This window comes from Xiphias gladius, chromosome 16 (genome assembly GCF_016859285.1).
Source record: "Xiphias gladius isolate SHS-SW01 ecotype Sanya breed wild chromosome 16, ASM1685928v1, whole genome shotgun sequence".
Classification (NCBI taxonomy): Eukaryota; Metazoa; Chordata; class Actinopteri; order Istiophoriformes; family Xiphiidae; genus Xiphias; species Xiphias gladius.
This window is the reverse complement of record NC_053415.1, coordinates 22,990,723-23,015,596: the sequence shown is the minus strand read 5'-3', so window position 1 is coordinate 23,015,596 and position 24,874 is coordinate 22,990,723. Positions and strand designations below refer to the sequence as shown.

The following is a 24,874-nucleotide window of genomic DNA, read 5'->3' as shown; positions in this document are numbered from 1 at the left end:
ACTCACAAGGAAAGTGTTTGTTTATTTTGTTTGCTAAATTATTGTGTTTTTCTGGGTATTTTTGTATTAAATTATCTTGATTTCAATTTCACAGTTCCACACTTTACCATTTGTTGAATCCAAGTGTCCTAATATTATTCTTTCTCTCCTCTTTCCTTTATTGCTTCATCTCCCTCCCTCCTCATCTGCCACCCGCTCTTCCTTTCCTTTCCATCCTTCTCTTCCAAGATGTGTCGTCCTTCCAGATGAACGACTCGTCCTATGACAGCCTGGAGAATGAGCTGAACGACGACCCAGAGTCCCCCTACCAGGAAGAGTTGCCGCTTCGCGACAAGGACAAGCCCGACAGCCTCAGCCGTGACTCCGTCATCACCCTCAGCGACTGCGACCCTGATCCCGACCCTGAGACTGACCTCCTACTGCAGCTCCCCCCGCTGGCCAGACCCAGGAGGTTCAGCCCCGCAGTTCGACAGCCTCGCACCCGCCAGGCCAACGGCCCGTCGCAGGGTCCCCGGAGGCTGAGGAGGAGTTCGGAGCCGGCCTTGGCCCTGGCAAGCACCCCGCCCTCGGGCACGGTGACAGTCCACGTTGATAGCCATCGCCTGCCGGTAAGGAAGGCGAGTTATGATGCTGCCATGGAAGGGGAAGGGGAGGAGGATGAGGACGAGGTGTTTCTGGAGCAGGGGCTGAATGAGCTGCAGCTGAAGGAGGAGAGAGAGGTGGGAGGTGAGAAGGGAGGAGCCAAAGTCCAGAATGGTGGGTGGAGGAAGGTGAAGCAAACCCCTCCGCCTCCGTTGCGACTGGATGCCAGCTGTTCCAGTCTGTCGTCACCGGCAACTTCCCCCACGGGCTCCTCCCTCAGCTCTTTGGACTCCGCCTTCTCACAGTATTCTACTGACTACGCCACCAATGGGGCGATTCCATTGGCTGAGCCTGCTCTTCTCTCCCCTCCCTTTCCTGGACGGCCCCAGCTGTCACCCAGGGGCTCCCCCCCTCAGAGGGAAGCCACCCCTCATTTTCCACAGCCCGCCCAGCCCCCTCGGACCAGCCAAACCACCTCCCACCCCCACGGCCTCCACCCTAACATATGGCTCAGGAGGGACCGCCGCCTGTCACTTAAGCAACCTGATAATGGGCACACGGAAGAGGACTCTCCTATGGTAAACGGGAAAACCCAGCCAACCAGTAATGGCTACTCTGTCGGTGCCCTGGAGGCCGTGGTAATGAGTCGAAACTGCAAGTGGAGATCTGGCAGCCCCCCGTCCTACCAGCAGGCTCTTCTGCAGCTGCAGCGCAGCCGCTCTCCTTTCTACAAGGGGACAGAGAAACCCCTGACAGTAAGAGAGCTGAGGCAGTTCCACGACCAGACGTGCACCTACAGGCCCCCGGTCCCAGCCTCTCCTAGCACCTCCAAACCACCCACAGGAAGTGAGGTCACGCAGAGGCTGGCTGGAAATGAGTGCGCGCAGCCCCCACAGGGTGTTTTCTATGGACAGAGCGCCACCACTCTGGTCCTCCAGAGGCAAAAGTCCCACTCTCTCACTCCGGCCATGGAGGGACACAGAGGGAGAAGGACCCTTCCCCTCCCTCGCCGAGCATCTGAACCTGCCAAGGTCACCGGGAACTCTAACCCCTCCACCAGCCTCACCCTGAACAGACCTCATATTTCTAAGGGTCAGACCCAGGATGGCGGCCTCAGGGTGTCAGACGTGGAGCCCAACCACGCCCAACCGCGCTTCTGCCTGTCTCCCTCCGCCACCCGGGCTGTAAGGGACTATTTTTCCTCGCAGGATCAGGAGGACGCAGATGCCTGTCAGGAAGTGGCGATAGCTATCGTGCAGGGGAAGAGGGAGTGGCAGAGCAGACGGTGCAGCGACCCACGAGTGGACGACTTCGAACAGCTTTTTTTTGCAGAAGAGTCATATGTGTAAATAAGGACATTGTACAGGCAAACTGTGTATGAGAGACTGATTTTTACCTGATGTGTTCACCTGTATATAATTGTTGTCATTATTGATGTGATTCTTTCCTCCACATACACCTTTTTCCTTCTGGCAGCAGTAGTTAGCCCAATACAAAAAGGTGTTGCAGTTTACTGTCATGGTACATCCAAGGTTTAAAATTGTAGAAGGTACAGATGCACTTCCGGCTTCAGCGGATCTCCTCCTTGTGGGCACAGTCCGCACATTGTGACAGACATCTGGCACACAGTACGTGTGAAAGTTTGAAGCTGCTGGTTATAATCCGTAATAGATTCCAAAAGAAGTTCAAAGGCGCTTTCAAGTATCTGACAGTGACGTTGCTTTGTAGCATTGCTGCAGGGATCCTCAAAAAGAGTATTTATTGAGCAGCGCTGCCTGATTCAGTGAATTCGTTACAAAGAAAATAGTTTAATTGTACATCTGGATCCCTGAACAATCATCAAAGCTGCTGTCAAAATTTGTCAGCGTCATAGGCCTTGTGAAAAATATTTTTTTTCCCTGGAAGTGTGTCCTCGTTCTGCCCTCTGAATGTGACGTTCTTATTTCAGCACATGAAGAAAAGATGAAGGAGGAGGAGATCTTCAGAAAAATGAAAAAGAACGGACAAGGAAGTTTTATTTCATTCTTGGAAAGATTGTTGATAAATGTTGAAAAAGTTTTTTGTTTTTTTTGACTTTTTTAGAAGCCCGCTAGAGAAAGTTTATAATGACTGGTAAGAAATCAAGGCCATGACACATTTTTGAAGTCGGTTTTTAACTTTAAAAAAATTAAAACATTTTTATAGCTCAACTAAATTTGTATTAAAATTCAGAAAATATTGTACATCGGCATACTTATGGACAATGCAAAAAGAAGCACACCAAGGACACAGCCAGGGGTAACGGATGTTTATGGGCTACAAAAGTCGGCACAACTGTTTGTTAATGCTGCTCTCTGCTCTGGTGAAGATGACTGCAATGGCTACGGACATGCTTTCTGCTCTATCCACAACACCTGTGATGTTTGCTGCAGTGCCAGAGGGGGGGGGACAGATGCCCCCCACTGTACATACTTGTACCTTAAGAAAACAATGCATCCTACCCTGTTTTGTTGGCAGTTGTACCTTTCATGACCGATTGCATCTGTTCAGTAAACTGCTACTCTCCAGCGAAGTGTTTAAACCTCTGAATCAGTGAATCAATAGGATTGGTATTTATTCATATGAGCCGAGTTTCCAGACACACGGCACATAGCGTTGTCCTCTGTAGCTCTGGTTTATATCTCTGTGACCTGGGAGGGAGGGGAGGAGGGAGGGAAGGAAGGGGAAAAAAAAGAAAAAAAAAAACGAGAGATGTGTGCGTGTGTTTGTGTGAAAGAAAGTCCGAGTGCTGCTGAATATGATGTCATCATTGACAGCCTGTCCTGAGCAGGAATGTGGGAAAACTTGCACCACTGAGGGAGAAATCTCCTTCATTCTTGCTTTTATAGCACTTCATCATTTTCACCCTTTTAGTCTCACAAGAATGTCAAGGACACAGCCTGTTGTGTGCGTGTGTTTTTGTGTGTGTGTGTGTGTGTGTGTGTGTGTGTGGTGAGTTACATGCACCATTGAAAAACAGCTTCCCTAGCTCTTGTATGTTTGTCCATAATAATATGATATTTTTGTTCCAGTTCTCATGTTATTGCAGTGCTGATTTCTTAGGTGACACTTAATACAATAAATGACCTTATTTCACTGTGCATTACTGCAAAGTATGTAAATACCTGCCCGTAGATAATATATCGGTAGCACAACGTAAGAACGGTTTTCACGAGTATTGTCACAGCGTTGTTATGAACCATACTTTTCCACAGAATCACACACTGGAATAAGGCCATTGTCACGTTAAGTGTTGCCATTTTAAATGGTCTAGAAATGTACATTATCCTGTATTATTAATATTATAATTCCTATCTCCATTACAGTGAATTGTGTTCAATGTGTATAGCTCTGCATATTTATGATACAGAAATATATGAATATATATAAATCTATTATCTTATTCCTCTGGTATGTTGTGTTGTGTGAGAAAATCATATGTGTATTTTTGTACATGCCAATTCTGCTGCTGCTGTCTCTATAGAAACTATATTTGCTACAAAATGCACCATTTGTATATTGTGTACATCTGATGTCCAGTGCTCACGAGAACAAAATATTATTGATTTTAATAAATGTCGCTCTTGTGAAACTACGTTGTGGATCAGCTGTGGCTTTGTGTCTGGACTATGTCTGCAGGGGTGGGCTGGGATACAGGGGGAGAGATTAAGATTATAGTTTAGGCCGAGACAACCGTGTTAAGGAATTTAACATTTATAGCAAATGATTATAGAGTTAGATTTGGAAGAAAAGAGTCTCCTCTTTGAGGAAGTTCCTAAAAAATCCAAGCATCAGCAACAGTTCGGTGAATGAAAACTAACCACAACCTAACAAACACGAGCAAGAACATTAGGTTTTAGTAAAGTGATCAGTCCTGAAATCTTTAACACCTGAGGAGGAGGCGCAGCAGCAAACATTGTTGTCACATCCGCCGACTAACGCCGAGGGGCGTCACTGTACGTCTGAATGAATATGACTGGATGGTCCACGTCAGCTGGTAGCCAAGCAGCCGCTGAACGAGCCACTGATGCTGAGGCATGAACGAAGCAGCCGACGCAAGCGTGACCTCAGTGCTCTGCCTGAAGTAGCACAGTCTGCAACAACTCACGGAGAAAGTAGACAGATGAAAGGGAACAGCAAAACAGTTACTTCCCTTGGATAGATATATATATCTTAGTGCATATTTAATGTGTTTGGCTGCAATTTTTGATTTTTGTGTACTCTAAAGGAATAGGTCATTTAAAAAAATGTTTTTAATGAAATAAAATGTTATTTATCTCAAAATAAAAATCCAAATAAAAAACACTTTAAGTAAAATAAAATGATATTTTCCTGAAGACCATAGGTCTGAAAGACAAGAACATTTATGGGTCATGGAAGGTACTGTATACTTTCAGAAAGTGCAACTGGTGAACATGAGAAAAGCCATTAAGCCATAACTTTGACGTGACATACATATCTCTTATCTGCCTCTTCCAACATTTTGCAGAAAACTGCAAATGGCTGCGGTGAAATTTGGAAACCTCTAAATCTCTACTTGAATTTGAAATCAATTTTCCTTGTGTGGGCAATGTTTGGCTGCACATATGTTGGTGAGGGCTAAAAAGGTTAGAGGATTGCGCAGTCATCATTGAGGTTCGTGCTATAATTCATGTACGAATTTCTGAAGGAGCGCCGTGCAGTTCCTCTCTGACTGTTTGTTTAAGCCCCTTGAGTCATGAGTGAGAACCCGATACGGATATTTACTGCAAGGAAACTTTGAGAGCGAAACTGACTAACACAAGAACCAACTGTGGCTTTACAGTTGTTTCTCTAACCTTAATTTATAATCTTTTCAACGAGAAACAGAACATCAGCAGTCAGGGCTGACTCATATGTTTAGAAAAAACATTCTAAGATGCCATAAACCAGCAGACACACAGATTGAATCATCAAAAGATTTGTACAATGGTGTATCTTGTTCTCCTCATATTTCCCACCAGTACATGACACCCAGCTATACATACAGTACGGTATTATTTGCTGATGTGGCTCCACTGGTCTGATTGTCCCCAGGGAGGCACGTTGCTCAACAGCTTAGGTGATTTTCGTCTCCCCCCCTGCAGCAATATTTGTAGGACTCCAACCCTCGCTGGAACCGACCGAGCAATATTTCACCGGAGAAAAGGGCGAGGTCGTGCATTGGAGCACACAAATCTAGTGATGATGTCATGTATCACTTTTCGACATACTAGAATAATAAATCTGCTCTGTCATTTCCTGTTTCGAAGGGGGACGCTTTAGTGGTTAAGGTTAGGGTAAGGGTTAGGTAAGTAGTTGTTATGGTTAGGGTTTGGGTAAGTCTCCAGGAAATTAATGCAAGTCTGAGTAATTTCCCCAAAATGAACGTGAGTGTGTGTGTGCGTGTGTTTGCCTGTGCATGTATCGACTACTGCACCTTCTTCCCTGTTCAGATGCTTTAAGCTCATTGGCTGTTCCGTAGCCGACTGCCAGGTGCAGCGGCAATTACCTCGAGAGGCATCTTACTGCATTATCGTGCCACCAATGGAGGCCGGGATGGCGGGAAAAAAAGATTCTTTATATCTCAGCAGTGGATGAGGCGATCCGTGGCACTGCCAGGCACCATCAACCTCCCCCCAGATATAGTCTGGTCAATATGTGCTAAGAAGCAGGAAATATTCCTCGTTTCATTGCCAATTGCTTTAATACAAGCGAGAATAAATCTGTCATAATACTATCAATTCACTGTATAAGGTGGGAAATATTGGGTGCAGAGTGCAGCAGCATAGATTTTTTAATTTCAATCGCAAAAGAGAATAGAATGAAATGATCAACAAAACTAAAGACACATGATACACATATTTTATCACTGTCTCATCGTCACCATCACCATGACCTTCAAGGAGAAATATGCAACCAAAAGCAACCAGCCAACACCCCACTGCCAACATTCACAACAGGTGACAGACCCCATTATACCCCCTATTTAAAGGCCTATAACTTGTGGGCTAAAGAACCTCATAAAGTTATTACTGCCGCCACTGTGAGGAGTGAGGTGTTTCAGACAGAAAAAAACTGGGACTTACGATGTACGTAAAGAATGCAGGGAGTCTGTTTAGATAATCTTGAGTTTAGGGCCAGAGGTCTTATTTTGGAGTACGGATGTGAAATGTCTTGGATCAGCTTTTCATTTTCTGTAATAAATTACTTTGATTAGTGGAAATGACTACAGACTGTGAGAATTTACAGACTACACGCAACCCAACACAAACCAGTGAACTAGTGGAATTAGTTTTTGCGTCAGAAATGACATGAGTTTGTCGGGGTCTGTTTTTCATCAGATAAAATGAAATGAACTTAACGAGCCCATAAACGTATTATGTGGGTCTCCTCAGCTGCAGATCTGTATGTAGTCTGGTTGTGTTAATCAAGCTTTGGTCGTGAAATGACCGAGAACAAAACCATCATTAGTTTCTTTGTGCTCGGAGGACCAGATCGGGTTGGTGTTAGACAAGGTCCGGCAGCATCCAGATATGTGAGAAACTTCCCTTGAGGTCAACTGAAACAAACCGTAAAAAACAACAAAAATAATAAAAAAAATTCACGAACTTGTGTATGTGCCTCTGGTCTAACAAACTGTGCGTGGCTGAAGTCAAAGAAAAGCCAGCAGACATGTTGGAGTTCATGGCGCGTATGTAACAACCAGCTGTAAAACATGACTGATGTAACTGCCATCAGATGACAACAGGAATCCTCTGAAAGGAACAAACTGAACCGGAAATGTCAAGACGTCTTCTGAACTGTTGGACCTGGTGGATAATGTAAGCAGGGAGGGGAACAGTGGCCGCTGGTATTTATAGCTGAATATACCTGGCAGGTGTTTTACCTGGAAAAAATTACAAATGGACAAGAACGTGGGCCGAAATCCGGCGTGCTTGCCTTCTTGGATCGATGGTTCAGTATCTCAGGGCAGGTGCCAAATTTAGTGTCTCCACAAACAAGGTCTTCCCGAGGGATACAATTCTGCCTTAGCCTGCTCCGAAGCAACCATCTTTTCCTAATCACTAGAACAGGACAGACATGCCTCACTCCGCAGTGAGCTTTTTATTTCCGAGAGGGCATTAGCATTGTTTTCGATTGGTGAAGCTGAGCTGTGAATTGTTGCAAATGATGGAAAACTTCATTTTAATGTGGTCTGGCTTCAGGCAATATCCTATAAATTTTACATACCCAACAAATAACCCTCAGAGGAAAATTTAGCCAAAGAAAAAGGATACAAAAAAAAACATATCAAGTAGTTTAGAAATCATGTAGAATCTTCATATGACCAAAGGTGTTGAGATATATTTCATGTAATATGCAGCAAATTTTTTTTTTTTTGCAGTCTTTGCACATAAATCTCTTGTAATGGACATTGCCCAGCACCGTCTGTCACTGGGTTTGTAACATTGGTCTCTTCCACACCTGTTAAAGGCTACTGTTTAGTCACAGTGTAGGCCAACATAAAGGGGAAGATTACCTCACTGCAGCACTAAAAAACGTGAATTCTCATTAATCAAATCGAAAAAAAGGAAGGAAACACTACAAGGTGCTTTTTTTAACTGTAATTTATGGCTATTCAGTACCCTATAAAATCAAGTCTGTGATTAAAATTAAATCATAAGTGGGGATATTTATATCCACCAAGTGGCAGGTACTGTAATCACAGCCTCTTCAGAGCCATCGTTGAGCTTGGCCAATCAGCCTCTGAACCTCTCGACTTCACACTGACCCACAGAGCCAATCGCACCTGCAGCAGCCGTGGGATTACATACAGCTGTTTCAGCCTGGTTCCCCCGCTCTGGTTCCCCGTCTGTGCTGGTCCAGCAGAGAGCAGAGCAAATCACACCAGGGTGAGGGGTTCGGTTCCCGCTGGGGCAACTCAAACCAAAGACAACTGCACCGCACATCAATACCATGTGCTTTTTGATAGACTGCGTGATAAAAACATTCCCATGTCTCTTATTATGGTCTGAGTTTGTAGAGTAGGTCAGCAGCTGAACCTTCCACCCCTCTAGCTGTATTGTGTCAGCCTGCTCCGTGCTCTTGTCTGCTTCTCCACCAAAATTGGCTGTTTTTCAGTATCAAACTATCGCTTGTATCGCTTCTGAAGTGGAATCTGAAAAGTATGTTTTCCCCGTGTCTGCTGGGGTTTTCTGCGTCAGTTAAAGAACGGATGACTGTTGAGCCCGAGCCGACTGCAGCTGTTGTCCTCCACAGTGGAACACGCTAGAAACTTTTAAGAGCCACCTTTCCAGCCCACAAGTGCTGTTTAATACTCTGAACATGCAGTAGATTTCTGGTGGAATATTTATTCACGTGTGTCCTCCCGCTAGCCTTCTTCCGTCTGAAGGCTTGTTTGCTGGCTTTACAGATGCACTCTCAAGCCCGCAGCTGCCCTCCTGGCAACAGAAGAGTTTGCTTTTCTTTTCAGAGGGATGATAAGCGAAGGTTGGCTTCTCTGTGAGAATCCTCAGCAAACGTGCGGAATGAGGTCATGTATCATACGATCTACGCCACTCGTGAAATTCAGTCAAAACAGCAATTAGTCATGTTTTCCTCCCTACGCTTTGCTGTTGACCCCCCTCCGAAAAGCCTGTAACCCCCTCCAAAGGAACCCTGGAGATAGTCCCACGAATTTGTTTTTCTGACACACTTTTCTGCAGCTTTTGCGCAGCAGTTATGTTGCAGCAAGAAGCAAGCATGAGTAAACTCCCCCTCTAGGCCCCACAGGGCCCTGCATCTGATGTTGATTAAGTGTTCTTCATGCAAAATATTGTATCAAGAACTAACAGAGGAATATGTCTGTTCCAGCCTGCCTCCTATTTTACAGTCCTGTCGTATAATGGAAGTAGCTGCTGTAAAAGGACCCAGCGTATTATAGCACTGTTTCTTCCAAGCTGAAACCCACAAAATATAATTGTGCAGTAGTTTATGGGACTCTGGAGAACAGAGCCGTGTGAAGAAAAACATGTCAGTTTTTTGTTTGACAGTTTTTACATCTAAATACTGCAAATTGCAGCTAAGAAGAATGTAGGACCTCCAACAAAGTTCAGTTACATAAGAGGAGAGAAGATTAATGTGTTAGGACACGGAGGACTGAAGGAAATGAAACGCAGCGAGACAAAGACACCTGTTCGAAAGCCAGTGAAGAAGAGTGTGCGTGTTTGAGCGCGGGCGTGTGTTTGTGCACATGAAAATCTGTATTCCTGTGCACGTGCGTGTTCGTGCGCGCACATTTCTGCGTATGAGCCTCTTCGTGTATGGGAATGTTTGTCTGAGTGGACTCCCTGTGAATAGATACTTGTGCGTGTGAACTTTATCGCGGATTTGCATTGAGTGTAAAAGGGTGACGTCAGTGCATACCCTCCATTGGTGACTTGTTTGAGTGTGACCGCTGATTATCAGCCACAGCAGATGCTGATTAGCTGACAGTTTGCACAACTTCGTTGCTCTGCCACAACTAATGTGACACTTCGGTAAACCAGTTAATGCACATTCAAATAAGACAACCCATTAAAACTCCCCTAAAACAGTAGGCAGAGTAAATACTGCACACTTCTTGGAGTAGCTGCGGCTTATTGTTTCGTGCATTCAGCGTTAGCCAAACAAGCACAGTGCACACTACAAATAAAAACCCTCTTCCTTCCCTCTTTCTTCACCCTCGTTTCTGCCTGTTTCCCCATCGCTGTTGGGTCGGCTGTATCAGATTTGAATTTTAGAAAAATTTGTGTAAAGGTCAAGTATGGACCAAGCCATCGCGAAAGTTTGATGTTTGTTCCCCCTCGGAGTTGGCCTGTGCTTAAACTGCACACACACACGAGCGCTAACACACACACACACACACACACACACACACACACACACACACACACACACACGCACACACACACACGTGCTGCTGTGAGGCACCTTGGATAAAAGCTTCCAACATAAGATGGACTCTGTGGCTAAAAATGACCCTGCAGACTTTCCTCTCATCTACAAAGGCTGAAATCCCAATTGGATTCCTGCCTACAGTTTCCTTTTGAACAATTATTCCCCATCCTCTCTGCACAGCTTACACACCCAAACACACATCCTTGCACTGGCCGATAATACGCACTTTTCTCAACCAGACAAAATATGGCACACTCACAAACACAAACATTCAAGCAAATATTTAGTAGGTCTCTGCTTCAAACAAATCATCAAATCATTATATTAACAGGCACATATGCAAGACGTGCACACACAGGGACACACCCACAACATGAGGAAACCTTGGGCCGGATTCCCTGCTGTTTTTCCACGTGCTAGTCTGTATGGTTTTGTATTTGTGTCCCTTTCATGTGTGTACCAGTGAAAGGGGGTGGGAGGGCATGTGTCTGACCTTTGCTAACATTAAACGAGGGGGATTAGGCCTAACTTTCATCTAACTCTTTGTTATCATCAGCAACGTTCTCATCCGTGTTCCCCATGAAAAAAAATGCCGAAATGCTTTGAAGATCTTTTTTTCCCCAGTGCACCAGAGGAACCCCAGAATTTGTCTCGGGGAATCTTGAACCTTGAGGATGCCAGGTGTTAAAGCCCTCTTTTGTGGATCTAGATGTGGAGCGCAGTGCATATTTTGATGGCTGGAAAGTGAGGGGCACACAGTGAAGGCGGGAGTTCATCAACCCGAAAAATGAGAACACTTGTAAATGTGATATCCTGCATTCGTATAACTTTAAATCCACCAAGAAAATAACACTTCATGATGAAATCTGTCAGAACAGCTTCTTTAATAATGGTAGTTGAAAAAACAGATTTATTAGGTGACAGTGGAAGTCAAAACGAAGCCAAAACCCGGGGGATACTCACAGCAGGTCACGACTGTGGGTGTTCAGACCGAAAACAGCCCTGCTTTAAAACAAGGCAAGGGGCCGCGTTTGGCAGGAGCGTGTTGTTTCAGGAACCGAAACCTGATCCAGGACGTCCAGACTGATTATGAGGTCTAACACAGAAGGTTTATTAGATGCCAAAACACTGCAGAGCAGTTTTTAATACAATGAGACAGGATTTTACAGCTCTGGAAAGTTATCACGGTGACAATGATTTTATCTGTCATTGTGAAAAGTGTGAGGTAAACAACAGAAATACGATATTCACGTTACAAAATCGCACATATTTGACCGGCCAGCGCAGCTTCTTGCCAAATGTGTTGCGTTGCATTCTGGTAAAAGTTAAGCTGGGTTAAAGTTTTATGCTGAACAGCCCTGTATTTTTCTTTTGCTGGAACTTCTGGTCACTCAATTTGTAACTGTAAAACCGTAACTCACCTTGTTTTTAGTGCAGTTTTATCTTGAACTTTTAAATTATCCTTCAAATGGAGCCCCCATGTCGGTCTCCCTGCGCGTTGCCCTTCACCTGACCTCTGACTTTTTACCTGCCTTTGGGTAGAAGAGAATGCGAAAGGGTTTCCTTGGTTAGATCAATAAAAAAATAGATTTAAGATGCACTTTGTTACGGTTCGCGACAGACAGTGGACCATGGAAGGAAAACGTGAGGGGGCGGGAAATGGCAGGTGACGTGAGGGTGCTGCCATGACCTATGAGTAAAACTGAAGACATCAAGAACAACTGGCAGCCCCCAACCTGACATCAAGGCTTCAAAAGTTTCCCACTGGCAACACCGGCACTCCATGTCCCTCTGTGATGATTGACACGTATGTGAGGTCAAAGTTATTCACGTTGAAGGAATAAAGCTTTGTTCATGCATGTGTTGGCTATCTTGCCGTTTTGATCCTGTGGCCATTTTCGTCATCATGCAACAGATGGCGGACTGTTTCTCGTTCTACAGGTGTTCATATGGCATTTTGGGGCGAAATTTCCTATTTCTTTATACACCATTGGCTTTGACTGTCATGTCAATATTTCAATACTTTCATGTGTCTGCAAGCATGTTTGTGTGTGTTTGTCAGCAACATCTGCAGTGGGTAACGAGGACAAAGCAAAATGTATACGTAATCCCTTTTTTTTTTTTTTTTTTTTTTGGAAATTAAAAAAAAGAAGAGAAGAATAACAGAGAGAGAGCGAGAGAGAGGGAGAGAGAGAGACAGCTGGGCACTGCCCTGTTCAGGTAGTGTATAATTTACACCACAGAAACCATCCGTCTCACTTATTACCCCTTATTACCAACTAAACCCTTTGATGTGGCAAAGGCACGTGCCTGCACACACACACACACACACATACACATACACACACACACACACACACACACACACACACACACACACACACACACACACACACACACACACACACACACACACACACACACACACACACACACACACACACACACACACACACACACACACACACACACACACACACACACACACACACACACACACACACACACACACACACACACACACACACACACACACACACACACACACACACACACACACACACACACACACACACACACACACACACACACACACACACACACACACACACACACACACACACACACACACACACACACACACACACACACACACACACACACACACACACACACACACACACACACACACACACACACACACACACACACACACACACACACACACACACACACACACACACACACACACACACACACACACACACACACACACACACACACACACACACACACACACACACACACACACACACACACACACACACACACACACACACACACACACACACACACACACACACACACACACACACACACACACACACACACACACACACACACACACACACACACACACACACACACACACACACACACACACACACACACACACACACACACACACACACACACACACACACACACACACACACACACACACACACACACACACACACACACACACACACACACACACACACACACACACACACACACACACACACACACACACACACACACACACACACACACACACACACACACACACACACACACACACACACACACACACACACACACACACACACACACACACACACACACACACACACACACACACACACACACACACACACACACACACACACACACACACACACACACACACACACACACACACACACACACACACACACACACACACACACACACACACACACACACACACACACACACACACACACACACACACACACACACACACACACACACACACACACACACACACACACACACACACACACACACACACACACACACACACACACACACACACACACACACACACACACACACACACACACACACACACACACACACACACACACACACACACACACACACACACACACACACACACACACACACACACACACACACACACACACACACACACACACACACACACACACACACACACACACACACACACACACACACACACACACACACACACACACACACACACACACACACACACACACACACACACACACACACACACACACACACACACACACACACACACACACACACACACACACACACACACACACACACACACACACACACACACACACACACACACACACACACACACACACACACACACACACACACACACACACACACACACACACACACACACACACACACACACACACACACACACACACACACACACACACACACACACACACACACACACACACACACACACACACACACACATCGTAACGCATCCTGTGGGGGCCACACTGGAAGTCTGCAGCTCTTGCGCAACAGTGGCTTTGTACAGCTGATTGAGTTTGAGGATGTACAACATCACCTATGAGGTTTGGGTATTGACCAAAAGAATGAGATTGCAGACAATAGCACAAAGATCTGATAAGGATGCCTCTTGGATGCCTCCCTTCTAAAGGTATTCTAGACACATCGAGCTGGAAGGAGACCCAAGGCCAGACCCAGCTCAAGTTCAAAGGTTTCTTTATATTCCATCTGTCCCTGAGAACATCATGGGCGTCCCCAGCAGGAACCTGGAGGACAGGACTCTGCCAAAGAGCAGAGCTAAACAACATAGTTAATCTCTGTTTTTGACTCTCCAGTAATCCAATGAGGGGGCTTTGGATACAGTATAAATGTCAGATGTTACGTAATTAGTGATGTAACCCACTGGACTGCTCCGATCCAGTAGAACATTATTTTCCGAAATGAAGAAGAAAGCACCGTGCACACCTCCACCAAGGCCTTCAGGTTCCGCGGCTGGCTGTTCTAGTCAACACGGTAGGTGACATAATGGTTATGTAACACTAGCCAGAGTTGGGCTTGATTGTAGCACAGGGAGTAACCGACATCTCTAGCTTTATCTGCATGGCACGTTTCGAGTAATGTAAAAGTGAATAAGGAACGCAAACATGCAGGTCCAATCATTTCGATGGAAGCTGTGCAGGGAGTGCACACACTGAAAAGGTTTCTGACCCAGTCCCTTCATGTCAATGGAACTGATGAAAAGAGGCTCGCCGGGTCTCAGGGCATCATGTGACCTGCAGTTCAGGCTTTGGCCACTATGCTGAAAAACATCACAACCAAGTGCTGTTCTTGGCTCACTCTACAACTGGTTAATATTATATATTTACTTATTTATTTCTGAGTTCTCTAACATCTGAATACAAGCAAATGATGTACGTTAGTAGTTTACCTGACATTACACTTACTCATTTGGCAGAGGCTTTTATCCAAAGCAACTTACAAGTGAGGGAAAACACTGACGCTTGTAAGTAGCTTTGGATAAAAGCCTCTGCCAAATGAGTAAGTGTAATGTAATGTAAACTACTACTGTAGTTGCTCTCTCCCAAAAAAGAAATAGTTTGGAAGATTCAGGAAAACCTCACACGTTCACAAAAATAAGTTCAAACTTTTAAAAAAAATAAATCTATAGAGAAACTGGAGCATCTGGTACAAATACAGTGGGAAAGAGTTTATATAAACCATATGAATAAGAAAATTTATTTTCAATTGTCCTTTTCTTACACACTTAAATTCCTTCTGTGTTCTCTAAAGTAGAATAACATAGCAGCTAACAGAGTGATACTGAAGATATAATACTTGCTGCTCTAGCATTCCTTATTATCTAGGTAGTTACTGCATTACAAGTACTTTTGGGGCATGGGTAAAGTAAAAGCATGTGGCGGCTTCTTCAGTGTAACAGCTGTACAAGTGAACCCTGACAATAAACATCACGCCCTCACCAATATAAAACCCATTCTACGCAATTGTTCAGTAGAATAATTCACAAGATGTTACATGTCACAATGAGCCCAGGGTACAATAAAACCTGGATATACAATATAACAGATGAAACAGATGAACACACTTTAGCTATAAAAGAAAAACTAAGCGCAGCTGTTTGGACATGAAAAATAAGTAGATAAATAAAAGTGAAAAAGAGAGAATTTCAAAGATTTTGTTTTGGATACAAAATCTCAGCATAAATCAGTGTTATGTGACAAAGAATTAACATATCTGTTAATGAACTCTCTATACCTTTGACCCTTTAATGGCCTTATTATACAGTATTTCAGCAATAGCTGCTAAATGATCAGAGACAACTTCAGCACCTGCCACAGCAAGGGAAACAACTTGCTGTTTTTATCAGCTCAATAAATCCCTCAAAGGGATTTGATTTACAAATACCTTTAAATCTGATTAATGTAATCATCGTAAGTGGCCCTAAGAGGCTTTGGTCCAAATGCATTCATATCTGACTAACTGAACAATGAGAGAAGGAAAATTAATATCTGGGCATGTCTCCATCACTGATGGGAGTATAATCTACCATGCTGACCCACTTTCTGCATATCTATTGGCTCACAGCCCAGCAGTTGTCTGGGCAGACAGAGTTCACCAGCTGTCATCCACTAGCCTGTTTGCTGGGATGCAATTCAGATTATCAACATGCTTATCCTCCTGTGTGTGTATGTGTGTGTGTGTGTGTGTGTGTCTGTGTTTGTGTTAGTGCAATTTCACAGGCCAGGTCCAGCGAGGCCGGCCCATTAACTGTGCCCTGTCTGGCTGTACACATCCTGTTTCATTGTGAGTGTTAGTAAGTATAAAACTTCTAAACAATGGCGTTAATCTTTTTAAAAAATGAAAAAAAGGAAGTCACATTTCAGCAGAGTCTAATGGCCCTTTTAGACCAAAAGGTTCCAGGAACAGCGAACCACAGGAACTAAACTCAGGAACTGACAGACCCTTTTGCACATTCCTTTTTTTGGGTTTCATCTGCATCTGAAGAACTTTGAAATTTAGAAAATTAGACCAATGACGGACTTAAAAATAAGGCAGAGTGAGCATGTTTTTCTTTTTATGTACTGTTGTCTGACTCAGGTGTTTGAGTTGGATGCAAATAATGAACGAAAAGGAGACTGAAAACTCTGCAGTGCCTGTCTCCAGTGGAGGACCTGCTGTGTGTGATACGTATTTCTGCTTTAGAACATAACCGCGATGAAACAAGCAGCAAATAGAATTTGATTCATTTTGTTCACCGTTTTGTGTACTTGTCGCAGCTCCCTGTCATTGGCTCCTGCTCTCAGCTCGCTCACACATGGTTGCTATCTCTCCATAAATCTTGCCCTTTTTTTAAGCCAGTCGGGAAGGCAAAAAACAAAGTCTAAAAATGGTTTTAACGTGAATAAATAACTAGAAACCCCCAACCCTAATCCTTAAAATAATACCATAATCACTCAGTGCTTCCCCATTTTCTGAATGAAGTGGTAAACAAGTTACAGCATTTGCAGCATCTGTTATAGTATGACCTCCAGAGCAGGGACTTTTTATTTAGACCTAGAAATAAAAAGTCTATATATAAGTGTATATATACAGGAACTAAAATTTCGTTCCTGGTTCCTCCAGTTGAAATGCAGGCAAAGTTCCAGGTCCCCAGGGAGAGTTCCTGCTGTGGAAACACCTGTAAGTGTGATGTGTGATGTCTGTGTGTGTGTGTGTGTGTGTGTGTGTGTGTGTGTGTGTGTGTGTGTGTGTGTGTGTGTGTGTGTGTGTGTGTGTGTGTGTGTGTGTGTGTGTTTGTCAAACAGTAAAAAACAGAAAGCATGTTAGTCCTGGCAGATGATGCTGCCCCCCCCCCCCCAAGCTCATTCTTTCACAAACAGGTCATCTTGTTTTGATGTTTATCTGAGGCCCCCTACCCTTGCCAGGTAGTGTAATTTAGGACTGCAGGAAGGTAGGGCTGTGTCATAAAGTGAAACATCATTAGTAACGCAGACAAATGACCGAAATAATGGCACCACAACAGCAGGTTCTGGAAAGAAGCTCTATATTTTTGACAGGCTTGGCATCGAAACCACCTAAATTGTTTGGTTCCAAGAATCTGCACCAGTTGGAAAGCAAGAACCAAGTGGAAGAGACATGCATGCAGAGAGGTCATCCAGGAACCAAGCCACCCACTTTCCTGACCAGAGCACTTCCTGTTTGGTCCAACAAACCCAACATTCCTCCCACAACTTCATCCCTTCATCGCGCCAAGTGAGACGAGACCTTTCTGAATGTGATGATGGTAAAAAGAAAATACAGTTTTCGAAACAAAGAGATGGACATTAGAGAGAGGGTTTTGGCTGATATGATTTTAAGCTGCTGGTATCAAATGTCTTCTGGTTTCCATCATTATAGGAAAGGAGAGGATGGGGTGATTCCTTTCATCTGCAGATCTAGAGAAGGTCATCCGTGCTTTCATCTCCTCCAAACTGGACTAGTGCAGAACGAAAAACATCAGCGGACTACAGCCGATACAAAATGCTGCTGCCAGGATTTCAACGCTCTAAGAGAAGCAACCACATCACACCAATCCCTGCTACGCTTCACTGGTTACCTGTGAGTTTTAGAATTGTTTTTAAGATATCGCTGCCTGTTTTTGAAGCCTCGAATAGTCAGGCTTCTGCCTCTATCTGTGATATACTAACTCCCTATGAGCCTGACCGCCGCTTGAGATCCTCTGGCAGGGCCCTACTATCGATTCCGAACTCTCGAACCCTTTCGCTGAAGGTAACCGGGCCTTTGCTGTCCGGACCCCTCAGCTGTGAAACTCACTGCCTGAGGATCTAAGACGGGCAAACTCAGTATCCTCTTTTAAATCTCCTCTTAAAGCTCACTTTTATCTTATGGCTTTTTCTTAACAGATGATATTTGTTGTAACTGTTTTAATTATTTATCTTGTCCATGTTCTTACTGTTTTTACTGTAGAGCACTTTTTGACTGTGTTTTGAAAGGTGCTATACAAATAAACGTATTTTTATATCATTGTTACACCGAAATATTATGATAATTAAAAATAAGTAATCATTCATTCACCAGAAAAGCAACCATTTACATCACAAGAAGTCATTAGTGTCAGTGTTATTATAATATAAGTTTTGCTAAATGCAGCTCTAGGACATTGCAAGGATGTTAAGCAGCAGATTTCACACACTGCCTATGAATACGGTATGTCCACGCAGACACCGAACAGTCGCAGAAGGACGGGTCCCTCCAGCAGACATTCAGGTAAACATCTTAACCAGGAGAGGACCAGTGGAATGTAAGAGTCTGCACAGAAAAGCAGGAGTACCTAAATATATTTCCAGATCTGGCGGCTTGGCAAAGTTTTGAACATCGGTGTAGTGTGACTAATTTCAGATAATTGGTCTAAATATGATTGATAAGACATCACCTGGCATGTTGTTGTTACCCGGACCTGCGGGAACCAAATAGTATCAGTAGTCATCTGCAGATAAGCCGCCGTTCCAGTATTGCAGATCACCTTGGTCTGTGAATGGAATGTAACTCTCCGCGGCTCAGTTTTTTTCGTCCAGCTCACGTGTTGCCGTGAGGAGCCAAATGAGGCCCTCTGACGGCATCAGTTCCAGTTTAACATCTGCCATCTTGGATCTGATAGAGGCACATGTTGTATGTATCACCTCCTGATGCTCCCTTGTGGGATAAAATTGGATGCCGTGCTCCAAAATGGAAAAATGAGACAAGATGACTCAAGGAAAAATTACAATTTCAGCATTCCATGAAATAAGGCAGAGAATATCAGTATTACGAATAAAAAGTAGCACCTGTTTTGCCACAATTTTATCCCCATTTTTTTTTTTTTTTTTTATATGAAGAGTGTGAGAGTCCTAGAAGAAACATCTGAACGAAAAAGAAAAATGACTCTGTCAAGTTCAAAAAGCAACAAAGTGTTTACCCCCGTCAGGGTTGACAAGACGTCGTACTGTGAGAGGAGGCTGTCTAGAAGGTCAACGGTAGAGAGAGAGAACCTGAACTTCCACTTTCATTTGAGCGAAAGTACAACTCACCCTTAATTCAACTGAAGTGAAATGGAAAATACATAATGGACTTCAGGGGGAGATTCATTTCCAAAACTGTATACACAGTGTTTGGAAATGGACTCCTCAGTTCTAAGGCTTTTGCTGAAGCCATTGGTGAAGACAAAGAAATGAAATGAGTATAAATGTTTTATTTAACAGGACTGGTTGCACCTGTTTAGCCTCAGCGGTGAAATCGGAGCCAAAGAGTGAATCAATGGATCTGAGATCAAATGAATTCCTTGCTCTGGCAGCTGAACAAATGTAGTTTTTGGCCGACAGAACAATGGTTAGAGGTTTCCAAGTTTTCAATGTTAATTTTTTAATTTCACTTTTCATTTGAATACATGTGTAGAAGCAGGCGTACACACACTATGAGCCAGTGAGCAGATGCGTGCACGAGCGTGTGCGCAGACCAGATTCACACACAGAACAGAGACTCGCACACTTGGCAGCGAAGCTAGGTTTCTAGGATTGTCTACCTGGAGGTATAGAAAAAAAAAAAGCCTCTGCAAACACACAGGTCTGCAGGGTCCATGCGGTTGCCAAGTCAAATACAGATTTGACATTTAACTAACAAACGCTCCCATCAAAGGGCTGTGCAATGAAGCAATGGTGGAGAGCAAATAAAAGGCCACTGATAGAAAAGCATTAGGCTCAGCACGCTGTATGCGGTCTGTTTAATTCTGCACATTTTTCCTCCTGTGCAGGTCTACCAGAGCACCCTGAGAAATGAGGCCAGGACTCCTATCAGAAACCAGTGAGATTGGATTGTGCCTGGTTTGTCGGTCCGCAGACATTTTTCATTGTACAACTTGAAACATTTCTGCATTTGCCTCTTCCCCTGTGCGTCAACGTGGTGAATTTGCTTCTTAATTTGCTCGTGTCTTTTTCAGCGACATACATATGGAAATATTTGCTGAAGGTGCTTGTGAATATTATGTGCTGTTTACTTCCATGATGTCAGGGGACTCACATATTTAAAAAATGGATGACCAAAATTGAAAAAGCAGCGGTCAAGATATCCGGACTTTTAGTCTGTAGTGGGGAACAACTTGTGGAACATGCTGCAGTTTCAGCCTTTTATCTAGAAGCAGATGTAACTCTCAGCTTTACCCTTTGCTGTCGTCAAATTACTGTGACAAAAACGGATTTTTTTTCTCTCTTAAAATGTTTTCAAGCGTATCTGTATGTGAGAGTCTTGGGAAAATGTAAACCAGGCATGGTGGAAATCTGGCCAGACTTAGTCATTCTCGCCTTCATTGTCACCCCCCCCTTTGCTCTCTCTGTCTGAAGATTCCCAGGAAAGAAGATGTTATCATCCCAATACCAAAATAGGCCAGACTCAAAGCTGTGGGACAGTAAGGGACACTGGAGGGCGAGGACATGGCAAGCAGGCGACCCTGGTAACGTCGACAGTGAACGCGTTTTTGAAGGATAATACTGATCATCTAAAGCAGAATGTGCCAGTTAAAATTTGTCTTTAAAACCGATTACTTTCATGCCTGCAAATGACAACTAGTCTTTCGACGATGCAAGGGGGCACTAAAACTCATGAAACCCATAAGCATGCGAGCAAGAATAATTCCAGTTTGTTACGACTTGGATCTCGTTGCTGTAGCTTTGCTCACCTCTGCCATCGATAATAATAACACTGTACGCACCAGGTTAATTGCTGAGATCTGGGGACATGGCTGAAAAGAAGCGAGATGGGGTATGAAAAACAGGCAGTTAGACCGTCAGACAGGTTTTACACAGCGGCTAGGTTCGACAAACTTATCTGGATGAGTAAATGAAGGAACAGTGAAGTTATTAACCAGAGATAACATCTCATCACATTTCCTGGTTCAGCTTCGACCTGCTAGACTTACTGAACTGTGCAGCTAGCTTGTTTATAACATGTCTGATCAGCTGATTGCTCATGAATTTCGCTGTTCTTTTTTTTTTTTTTTTCATTTTTTTGCGACTTTGGATCTCAGCACATTCATTTGAGTACCATCTTATCGTAAACGTTCGAAAAGATGGCCAGAAAATTCTTAAAAATTAGACACAAGTTAACCAGAGGACTGCCGGACCAATCAAATCTTTTCAGAAGTCGACAAACTCTCAGATACTTATCTCAAAAAGCCAAAGAGTCATGTTGTTTAATAATTTCTCCTCTCTCCCTCCCCGACTTACTTGTCTCCTGCTGTTTTTTCTCTCTCACTCACTCCCCTGTTCTGTTTTCTTCTCCACTCCTCTCCTGCTTCTTGTCACTTTGAATTTCCATTTCATCCCCATTTCACATTTCGTCTTCATTCCCTCGGCCCGCCCCCCTCTTCCCCTTCACCTTTGTACTTCTGGGTCTGTGCTCGTTGATGTTGAGATGCCACCATATAAAGCCATGGAGACGCTGAGGGTCCTGGGCTGAAGGTGACATGTGCCAAATGTCACTGTGACTGATTGGGCTGCGTGTCAAAGTGCATCTCTGAGTAACGCTGTGTTGTGTGTATTGTTTTGCCACCTTATATGGCAAAACAATACACAAGCAATATTCTGCCGGCTTCACGGTGCAAAGCATTTGTTTACTTAAGTATTAGTATCGCAGACCGTATAATACTCCACACAACAATTAGACAGGAGTACTGCGTGTTGGCTATAAAGAATGCGATGAAATTACTGCAAATATAAATATGCAATCTCTCAAAAGTAATATCTCAATGTTTATGAATTTATTTTAATTTCAGTGAACTTTCTGTTTAATTATTTTCCCCATCCCTTCATGGTGCTCACTGCTGAGCAACACAGTGAACATTTTCATTTGATTTTCTCTCCCTGTTTTACATCACAATAGACACCACTACAGTATTAATTGTGAGAAATACAATTACCACTGTTGTCAAAATTAGGACCATGATTTGATTTATTCAGCACTTTTTCCTGCCAGCAGCACATTATTCCACTGGAATAATATTTCATTTGGCATTCAGGAGCAATGGTGGCTGGTTTCCCTGTTTCTTCTCTACCGCTGAAAACATCACGTCACCCTGCCCGGCAGAGCCAAACTCTGTGTTGACAATCTAAGTCTGTGTTGGTCCTGTTTCCAGAACTCGACACCCAAACAGACCTCACGTCAATGACATTTACAAGATGAAATGAACTGTGTGGCGATGATATGTGTAGCAGCGGATATATGGTGAAGGTTAAACTTGTACCTCGAAAAATAAGAGGGAAATTAAGAAAAGCAGGTTTATTTTTCTGGCCTGTTTTCTGTGAGGTGGTTGGGAGCATTAAGGTTTTACAAGAGCCAACAACTGAAATATCGTAAATGCCGGAAACTGCAGTCATGCGGTTGTAGGATGATGGATACGAGGAATAACTTTGACAAGGTGTCCTGTCTCTGGCTAATGTAAAGCAGTGAGGTCCGGTACTTTAACTTACATTAAATGTATTTTAAACACATTTTACATGCACCAGTGACAAGACACATGTCAAAGTAACAACCCCGTTTTCATATGTAGGGCAAGAGCGGTCTATTGTTCTATATTTTTCTTATTGAAAATACCAAAACCAGTCATTTTTCAGTCTGTCTCTCAAACGTTCAGACTTCCCTGCCCCGTCTGTGGCTCTCAGCCCTGAACCCATTCGTACTTATAGAGGACACACCTCTTTAAAAAGGGTTCACAAACATATAGTTTCATTTAAAAAAGGCTAGATGACTATCTTAAACAGGTGGGAACTGTAATATCTAGCGAACGAAAATTTAAGCAACAGTTTGAATTAAAAAGAGAATTGTGCGTTAGTTGGGGACTATTTTAAGCTGTGGATTGATACACGTTCAGTGCTCTAATGGGTATTTCCAGCTGCGGTTGATGTTATGTGGGATGGAATTGAAATAAACTACATTTTATGGTAATGAAGGCATATGTCAGCCAGTGCAATGTTGTGGCTGATTTATATATATATATATTTTTAATGGAGCTCTATGGCAGAGCGGAATAAGATACAGTATATTATGATTTTGATACACTGACAATACTTGTTAGCGGGATCAATTAATTGTTAGTTTTGGTCTTTTCATGGGATTTGCTGACAAGAACAACGCAAGAATATCATTTGTCTTATCCTTAAGTTGACTTGGAAAGATTCATTCAAAGGGGGAATTCTTAAAGATGTTCTGAGGTTAGAATAAGTTAAAGCTGTACTAAGAATCATTCAAAGTCTCTCAGTTTGCCGTAGAGACTCTACTTGTTGTATAATTGTCAGAGAGCATTCGGTCACGCCAACATACAATGTCAACCCACCTCCATGTGCAAACACATTTGCTATTGTGAGCTGTACTGTACTGTTAAGTAACTAATAATGAGGACATACTGGGACGTGTGAGCTCTGCTGACTCTCCTATCAAAGAAGACAAACCTCTGTTTGCTTAAAACTTCAAGGAATCAATAGACAAAGAATGACACATGCAAACATCAAGATTAAACTGTTCAGCACTGTTTGTTTACTATTTTAGATGACAAAGAGATCCAGATCTGGTATGTGTATGACAGTAGGTGGGGATTTGCTGCTCTCCTGTGGCCATGGAGGAAACTTCCCATCAGATTTTAAACCTGTGTTTCCCTCTGAAATGACTTTTGCTGGCGTGGACGGAGAATCAGAAAGGTCATGCAAATAGGGTATCAAATTTTATCCAAAAGCAGTATTCACCCTTTTGCGACGCATCTTTGCACACAATGATGTTGTAAAGCCACTTACCCCCTCATGCCTAGATCTGTTATGAGCTATCATATCTGAGACGTTCGGAATTATCCGGGGTATTCTTTGCATAGTTCTCCCTGTCCTGGAAAAAAAGACCATGAAAGGAATTCATAATGGAATTGAAAAAG

General features: G+C 43.5%; 1 protein-coding gene across 1 annotated transcript in view; it reads left to right on the top strand.

Annotated features, from left to right (window-relative positions):
• The window catches only part of LOC120801830 (rho GTPase-activating protein 20-like), a 36,112-nt gene extending 32,842 nt beyond the window's left edge, over nt 1-3,270 (top strand). Inside the window, exon 15 of the mRNA XM_040149102.1 lies at nt 229-3,270. Within this exon, the coding sequence (XP_040005036.1) occupies nt 229-1,931 (1,703 nt within the window). The 3' untranslated portion in view covers nt 1,932-3,270. The remainder of the gene's footprint in view (nt 1-228) is intronic.
• The last annotated feature ends 21,604 nt before the right edge of the window (nt 3,271-24,874 follow it).